A 9,533-nucleotide genomic window follows, 5' to 3' on the forward strand; every position below is an offset into this window, starting at 1 on the left:
GGTTCCAGACACTCAGAGACGAAACCTAGCATCTGAGGATGGAGGACTAAGGCATATGATAATTTCTGTCACTAATCATTGCTTTTAAAAATGCAATACAGGACTTCCCTGGTGGCGTAGTGGTTGGGAGTCCGCCTGCCGATGCAGGGGACACGGGTTCGTGCCCCGGTCCGGAAAGATCCCACATGCCGCGGAGCGGCTGGGCCCGTGAGCCATGGCCGCTGAGCCTGCGCGTCTGGAGCCTGTGCTCCGCAAAGGGAGAGGCCACAACAGTGAGAGGTCCGCGTACCGCGAAAAAACAAACAAACAAACAAAAAATGCAGTACATTTTTTTAAATTGTTATAAATCGCCTTGTTCTTTTTGCTAAAGTGTTTTGCCTTTATTTAAAATCACATTCCGCTCCCCCCTCCCCCAGTTTTGATACGTATTTGACTTACATCACTGTGTGAGTTTAAGTTGTACAGCATGATGTTCTGACTTACATAGATTGAAATAATTACCGAAATAAGTTTAGTAAGCATCTATTATCTCATTCTCAGGATAAAGAACAAACTCCATTCACATACTCTGTCCCTAACATCTTTTCCCTTTACTTTTCTCTGTTCTTTAGGTGGAAATATGAAATTCAAAAATTCACATTTCTTATTAAAACTATGATGGCCACTTAAAAAGTAGGTAAACATGTGAGACTAACGTTTCGCTGAAAACGAGACAAAATCTGAAAATGAAAAGGGTTTTGTTCTCAATCGTCACCCTTCTTGGTCATCCAGCAGCCATGTTGCTACAAGCAAAGTAAAGACTAAGTGCTCATGGAGATAGAAGGGGCAAAGGACCCATCACATCACAAACTTCGCCCCCTGGACTTCCTCTTATGTGAGAATGATAAACCTCCAACTTCTTTCAGTCACCATTCTCCAGGTGTTCCTGATAAACAGGATTATTATTTTCTGATGGGTACAGAATGAAGCCTTTCAGAAAGAATCTTGAATTCAAAATTTTGTGGCTTAGGACTTCTCTGGTGTCGCAGTGGTTAAGAATCCGCCTGCCAATGCAGGGAACATGGGTTCGAGTCCAGGAAGATCCCACATGCGGCAGAGCAACTAAGCTCGTGCGCCACAACTACTGAGCCTGGGCTCTAGAGCCTGCGAGCCACAACTACTAAGCCCCTGTGCCGCAACTACTGAGCCCGCGCGCCTAGAGCCCGTGCTCTGCAACAAGAGAAGCCACCGCAATGAGGAGCCCATGTACCACAACGAAGAGCAGCCCACGCTCACTGCAACTAGAGAAAGCCCGTGCACAGCAACGAAGATCCAACGCAGCCAAAAATTTTAAATAAATAAATTAAAAAAAACATTTTGAGGCTTAAAAAGACTTTATGAAAACATCACTTAAGTGATGAGTTAACAGCTGTTGAGCACATGTTGCCTAGAATTCACACCGCGTTAACAAAATATAGCATGAGAATTTATGTCAAATGTTCAGAATGTTAGGTTGTAATGTCACAGGAGTAAGGAATCCAGTGCCACAAATACTTCCATGACCATTAAAGCTACTCGTCAATGAGCCTGTGCATTCCAGCACCCTTGTTTACACTGGCAACATGGATTCACTCATCGTGTCAGCCGTGAATGATTCCCTCACTGATGATCCAGCAGATAAAATCAATACCCTGCTTTCAGATAGCTTCTGTTCTATAAGGGACGGTCAAAAATAATTAAATACATTAAATAATTCAATAATACATGAAATTTAATGGAATGATGTGTGTATAAAGTCAAAGGAGTCTACAGAAACTGAGAGAAAAACTGCAATTTGCAAGATGTCATGATATAAGAATGCCCAAAAATCTACTATAATTGTATATACTAGCAATTTACAAATGGAAACTGAAATTAAAAATATAATATCATGTTTGAATGTTCAAAAAAGAAAAAGAATAAAAATGAGTAAATCTAACAAAACACTGACTTTCATGAAACAGTAATGAAAGAAGTCAATGATGAACTTTTACTTACATTTACTTATGACATTCCATATTGAATATGACATATCATATTAATTGATTGGAAAACAACATCTAAATATTGTTAAATTACCCCAAATTGTCATACAGGTATAATGCATTTCCAATCTAGATTTTTATAGAACCACCAATATTATTCTAAAATTAATATAGAAAGGCAAAAGAACGAGAAGAGCTACAGCATCACAAAAATACTGAAGTGGCTGGAATCATTCCACATGATCTCAAGATTTCTAATATAGTAACAGTAATCAAGATTGTGTGGGATTTGTTGAGGGACAGACACACAGACCAAAGGAACAGAATGAGGAAAACAGAACCCCACACAGCTACAAGTAACCTTTAACAACATGGGTGTGAGCTGTGCGGATTTATTTTTTTACACAGATGCCACAACAAATTTAATAATAATGAAAACATTTGAAACTTTCGGAGAATCGCCAAAATGTGACACAAAGTGGCTGTCGGAAAAATGGCCCAAAGACTTCCTCCATGCAAAGTTGCCAGAAAACTGTAATTTGTAAAAAAAAAATGCAGTATCTTGAAGCACAATAAAGCAAATTGCAATGAAAGAGGTATAACTGGATTGACATAATAGGAAGTTACCATAACCACAATTATATATGACGATAGTCGATTTAAAAATGGCAAGTTATACTCGTAAAATTGACGACAGATATTGTGTGGTTGAAGAATTTAAATAACTTGGCTTATTACAGTAGCAAAATGGTTAAGATACCTCTCTTTGAAGCCAGTCAACATGGATTCAATTCCTGATTTACCCACTTGCTGGGATGGGACTAAATAAGTCTTTAAACCTGTCATTGTGCCAAGCTGCTTCATTCATGAAATAATAAACAGTACTTTTCTTCAGAGATGAAAATCCAATATCTTATTATGCATAAAGCAATAATAACAGTGACTCTCACTAATCAAAATCAAGAACTTATCAAAGAAAAATATATCATTTGGGGATGGGAAGAAACTCTAAGTGGAGGATATCAGGTGTCAGTTGTCATGCTAAACAGAACAAATCTTTTCTCTGTAAGATCCTCTGGCAATGAATGTGAATACATCACTGGGAAAGGACAGAATGACTTCCAGGAATTTGGCAATGGGGATTATCTCCTTGTCACAGACCATACTTGGATTCTTTCGGTCTTTCTTTCTTATGTATCATGATATTTTCATTCTCTTCACTGCATGCTTCTTTACCTCCACACACTTGCTTTTCAAGCACCTAACCATAGCCAACTCCCAGAAAAAAAGATTTCATGGAACCGTTTTGCCATTTCAGTTCTTTCATTGAACTAAAGCCCCGAAATAACTCTTCCATCATGTTTACAGTACACCTACTTTGTGTCATTGCTTATATGCATTATCACATCACAAAAGTCCCAAAACAACCCACTGATTTATACACCCCTTGTTGCAAAACAAGGGAAATATGCAAGGGAGGAAATAATAATGCAAAAACAAAAAGTGTATAAAAAACATTTTACTATACTAGAAAATTAATCATGGAACATACTGCTTAATACTGTAATTTGAAATACAAATTTTAATAGTCTTTGGATAATTGATTCTCTAGTAAGTTGTTTAGTTATATCATCAACTAAGCATTTCTAGACATTAATTTTTAGTAAACTAGTATAAAGATATCTTAGACAACTTATCTAAATAAAACCTTTACAGCATTTCCAAAAACCAAATTGATTTTTTTTTTTTTTTTTTTTTTTTTGTGCTGCTGCTTAGCTTGTTGGACCTCAGTTCCCTGACCAGGGATTGAACCTGGGCCACAGTAGTAAAAGCCCCGAATCCTAACCCCTAGATCACCAGGAAACTCCCTACATTCTTTTTTATATTCTTCTCCATTACAGTTTAACCCAGAACATTGAACATAGTTCCCTGTGATCTACAGTAGGACCTTGTTGTCCCTCCATTCTATATATAATAGTTTGCATCTACTAACCCCAAACTCCCGGTCCATCCCTCCCCTACCTCTCCTCCCCCTTGGCAACCACAAGTCTACTCTCTATGCCTGTAAGTCTGTTTCTGCTTCATAGATAGGTTCGTTTCGGTCGCATTTTATTATTTTTTATATTTTTTGCTCCACTGCTTGGCTTGCGGGATCTTAGTTCCTGGACCAGGGATCAAACCTGGGCCGCCGCAGTGAAAGCGCCAAGTCCAAACCAATGGACTGAGGAGGAATTCCCTGTGTCATATTTCAGATTCCATAGATAAGTGATATCATATGGTATCTATCTTTCTCTTCCTGACTTTCTTCACTCAGTGTGATAATGTCTAGCTCCACCCATGTTCCCCAAAATGGCATTATTTCATTCTTTTATGGCTGAGTAGCATTCCATTGTATAGGTGTACCACATATATCCATTCATCTGTCCACATCCATTTTTTAGCAGCCGGCCAAAAAATAAAATAAAATAATCCAACTTGAACAATGGAATGTACATGTGGTGCAGGAAAAGAAATGAAATAAATTAGTAGCATAAAGAAAAGTGTGGTCTTTCCTAACCAAGAAAACAGGATTTTCAAGAGTAAACATCCAGTGTTTTATTTTTTATTTATTTATTTTTACATCTTTATTGGAGTATAATTGCTTTACAATGTTGTGTTAGTTTCTGCTTTATAACAAAGTGAATCAGTTATACATATACATATGTTCCCATATCTCTTCCCTCTTGCGTCTCCCTCCCTCCCACCCTCCCTATCCCACCCCTCCAGTGTTTTATTAAAGAGTCTCACATCATTTTTTGATGTTTGCCTACTTACAACTATATATTAAGATTCACCATAACCTCTCCTTATTTGGCCTATGTGGTGAAGAAGATCAAGTCTGAGGGCTTCCTTCTTTGATACCAACTGGAAGTTCAAAACATAACTGGTTAGCCTTCCCTAAGCCCGATCCAGTAATCACCTTAATACATCAAGTCATTAATCATTCCCTGTTATGTCAAACCATTTTTTGAACACCCTGGTATTCTTCCCTGTCCCCCTAGAAAGCGGAATTACATAACAAACATTCTCATAACACTTCAACATTAATATCAATCTAAATGACCAAACTAGCCTTTGCGTGGAGTTCCACCCTATCCCAGTGAATAGCCACAAGTGCAAACTAGCAACAACAAAAAACTGTTTTGGTGGTGATATGTGAAATTTCTAGTTTATCTATCAAGCAAAAATCTTCCCATTGTATATTGTTTAGTGTTAATACTCAGGAACATTGTTATTTTCAAATTATTTTACTGAGCGGTTCAAGGACAAAAGTGAAACTGGATGATTTTAAATTTTTCTCATATTTTTTATGTGCTTCTATGTTCCTATTTTTCCTTCATGTAAATCAAGGTGCACGATGTTAGATTTACTGGGCACAAAAAAGATCATGAAGAAATACATTCATACACCGCATATTCATGAATAGGGATGAGGTTGCACACACATTCACAAGGTGGACTCACTTGCCCCCAAGACAGAAAACCAAGAAGTAATTGCAGTTTCACCCATTGCAGGAATGTCACCTTAAACCAATCACTCTGGAGTTTCCTGAACACCAGTGAGGTAATCTGCAGGATAAGACTGACTTTGGTGCTACTTTCCCCCAAAAAAGGTAACCTTGCCTGAAAGAACCTTTTCTTTTACTAATAACATTCTTATCCCACCAAGTTACTGCCTATAAAAGCCTTCCAATTTGTACAGCACCGTTTAGGACCTCTTTAATTTCTAGGTGGGATACTGCCCAATTCATGAATCATTCAATACAACCAATCAGATCTTTAAATTTACCCTGTTCAATTTTTGCATGTCAATAAAATTCAGAGTCTGAAATAAACTGCTATGCTACTTGCATTATAGCCATCTGAATATTCTGGAATAGAGTGGAGGGAATAATCAAGTACAAATTATGAGTATATAATCCCCAAATTATATGTTGTTTGATTCCATATTCGAAAGAAATTGCTATAGATTCTTTCCACCCTGACAGGCTAATGGTGCATTCTTAGCGTTTATTGTAAAGCACCAAGACAGGATAAAACTGTGTTGGTAAAAGAAACAGGATTCAACCAGGGTGATGAAGAGAGTGATTAAATTTTATTACATCTGTGTGGTTTCTCTCCAGGATAAATATTCTGATATCTAGCGACAAGTAAGTAATAATTTGAAACATTGCCATATTTATTGCATTTTATTTACTTTACTTTTTTCCTTTTTTTTGCTGCATTGGGTCTTCATTGCTGTGCGCGGGCTTTCTCTAGCTGCTCTAGATGCAGCGAGTGGGGGCTATACTTCACTGTGGTGTGCGGGCTTCTCATTGTGGTGACTTCTCTTGTTGCAGAGCACGGGGCTCTAGGCACACGGGCTTCAGTAGTTGTGGTTCACAGGCTCAGTAGTTGTCGCTCGCGGGCTCTAGAGCACAGGCTCAGTAGTTGTGGCGCACTGGCTTAGTTGCTCCGTGGCATGTGTAATCTTCCCGGACCAGGGCTCAAACCTGTGTCCCCTGCATTGGCAGGTGTATTCTTAACCACTGCCCTACCAGGGAAGTCCCTATTGCATTTTAAAGTATAAAGTATTTGGTGAACCCTCAGTTTAAGGCACAAGCAAAAAGCTTTGCCATATTCAGTACATCTGTAATGTCCTGTCGCGTATAGATTATCTGATGATTGATGAAATGTGAGCCCCGAGTAAAGGTTTTTCCCATTCATTGCATTTGTGAGGTAATAATCTCCAGAATGAATTATTTGGTGAATGAATTTGTTGCCTAAAGTCCTGGTCAAAGTAAATACATTTACCTGATATTTCTCCAGTATGACTTTTCCAATGAAGCTAAGATGTGTACACTTGCTAAAACCCTGGCTTAAAGTCCCTCACCAATATGGATTACCTGATACTAAGTTAGACTTCAAAGTACAATAAATGATTTGCCATACTCATTATATTTGTAAGGTTTCTCTCCAGTATGAATTTTTTGGTGCACCTTAAGGTACAAATTTTGACTAAAAAATATGAGACATTTATGACATTTCTACGATTACTGTCCAGTACGGCTTATCTGATGGTAAGCGAGGTTTTGCCACAGTCATGAATGTGCATGTTTCCTCCCACTATGAATCTCCCATGAATTTAAACTGTCAGTTTTGAATGAGGACCTTCCCATATATATCACATTAATATGGTTTCCCCTCTGTATTTATTATCTGATGTGTAGTGAAGGTTCAGATGTGAGTAAGGTCTTTTCAACACTCATTATTTTTGAAAGGTTTCCCTCCATTATGAATTCTCTGATGCTTTGCAAGGGTGCCTTTTTGACGAAAGACCTTGCTGCACTCATTACAGCTGTAAGGTTTCTCTCCAGTATGAATTCTCTTATGAACTGCAAGGTTTGACTTCCGACTAAAGATCTTGCCACACTCATTACATTTGTGAAGTTTCTCTCCAGAATGAATTCTCTGATGAACTGCAAGGTCTGAATTTCTACTAAAGGCCTTGCAACATATAGGACATTTATGTAACTTCTCTGCTGTATGGATTATCTGATGACGCCTGAGTTTTGAGCCCTGACTAAACGTTTTCCCACACTCATTGCATTTGTAAGGTTTCTCTCCAGTATGAATTCTCTGATGAGTTGCAAGGATTTGTTTTTGATTAAAGACCTTGCCACACTCGCTACATTTGTAAGGTTTCTCTCCAGTGTGAATTCTCTCATGAACTACAAGGTTTGATTTCTGACTAAACACCTTTACACATTCATTACATTTGTAAGGTTTCTCTCCAGTATGAATTCTCTGATGAACTATAAGGTTTGAATTTAGACTAAAGACTTTTTCACATATATCACATTTATGTAATTTCTCTCTGGTATGGATGATCTGATGTCTACTGAGGTGTGATCCCTGAAAAAAGGTTTTGCCACACAGATTACATTTGTAAGGTCTTTCCCTGGGTGCTTTCTGGTATTTTGTCAGTAATGATGGATGCATAAAATCACTCTCATGTATATTAGAAATGTTGGTTTGGACACCAGAAGAAATTCCTTGAAGTGGTGAACATAAGGCATTACTGCTAATAGTCTTGTCAGCTTGATTAAACTCATTAATTTTCTCTTCACTTTTAAAAATATGCAGGTCATCCAGAAAGCTTAAGGCAAGGCTGTTTTCAATAAGCTCAACTCCTGCAGTACTTCTACCATGTCCATCTCTCTTACCAGTGAGATTTTGGTTATGGGTTATAGTCATGCCTTTGTAATTTCTTACCTCAGCTCTCCGCTGAGACTCAAGGTCATAAATATTTTCCTGGACAACCCTGAGGTAAAAATGTTTGATTTCATTCCTTTCATGTCTTCGCAGCATTATGGTTTGGAATACTTCTTCTCTATCAGTGTTTGCTTTTAGATGTAATTTCTTGATCACATGTATACGAGAAATATCTACAAGATACAAAGAATCATATGTATCCAACACATTGTAATTCATAAATAAATATTTCAAGTTACATACATGATACTACTCTAAAAATAGTACTTATTTCAAAGAGAGTTAAGAAACTACCTACAATGATCTTAAAACTGTAGTAAAGCAAAAAAAACAGGATTCTTGGGGCTTCCCTGGTGGCTCAGCGGTAAGAATCCGCTTGCCAATGCAGGGGACACGGGTTCGAGCCCTGGTCCAGGAAGATCCCATATGCCACGGAGCAACTAAGCCCGTGTGCCACAACTACTGAGCCTGCACCCTAGAGCCTGAGAGCCACAACTACTGAGCCCATGTGCTGCAACTAGTGAGCCCGCACGCCTACAGCCCACGCTCTGCAACAAGAGAAGCCACCACAATGAGGAGCCTGCACACCACAATGAAGAGTGGCCCCCGCTCACTGCAACTAGAGAAAGCCCATGCACAGCAACGAAGACCCAACGCAGCCAAAAATAAAAATAAATAAATTTTTTTTAAAAAGAATAGGATTCTTTACTAAAGAAAAAGTGATCAGAGGTAATTCTAATTATTTTAGAGCACCCTATTTTCAAACAACCTATGACAAAAACTCTCACATTAAACAAACTGGTATTAGCTATCAAATAAAGTGTATTTTTCCACCATGACCCCAAAGCACATGACAGTTTTGAATTGGAAAACTAATCTAGCACAAAGAAAGTGAAGAATTTGACAAAACAATTTAATCAACCAAATATTTTTCTAAATACCTCTTATAAAACTATGTACCTATGAAGAAGCATAAAACATTCTAAAAGTACAGAACAGTGGAAAACATAGGCAGAACACTTTAACATTAACCGGAGCAGTATCTTTTTGGATCCACCTACTAGAGTAATGGAAAGTAAAACAAAAATAAAGAAATTGGATCTAATTAAACTCAAAAGCCTCTGCACAGAAATGGAAGCCATAAACAAAATGAAAAGACAACCCACAGAATGGGAGAAAATATTTGCAAATGATGCAACTGAAAAAGGGTTAATCTCCTAAATAAACAAACAGCTCA

The 9,533-nt window shown here is 38.0% G+C and overlaps 1 protein-coding gene across 1 annotated transcript; it reads right to left on the minus strand.

Annotated features, from left to right (window-relative positions):
• Positions 1-6,180: 6,180 nt before the first annotated feature.
• Positions 6,181-8,335, minus strand: LOC132509807 (zinc finger protein 239-like). The gene has a single exon (XM_060131297.1). It carries the CDS (start codon positions 8,276-8,278, stop codon positions 7,280-7,282), a length of 999 nt encoding a protein of 332 aa, XP_059987280.1. The 5' UTR covers positions 8,279-8,335; the 3' UTR covers positions 6,181-7,279.
• Between the last annotated feature and the right edge of the window lie 1,198 nt (positions 8,336-9,533).

The sequence above is a fragment of the Lagenorhynchus albirostris genome, chromosome 19 (assembly GCF_949774975.1).
Source record: "Lagenorhynchus albirostris chromosome 19, mLagAlb1.1, whole genome shotgun sequence".
Taxonomy (NCBI): domain Eukaryota; kingdom Metazoa; phylum Chordata; class Mammalia; order Artiodactyla; family Delphinidae; genus Lagenorhynchus; species Lagenorhynchus albirostris.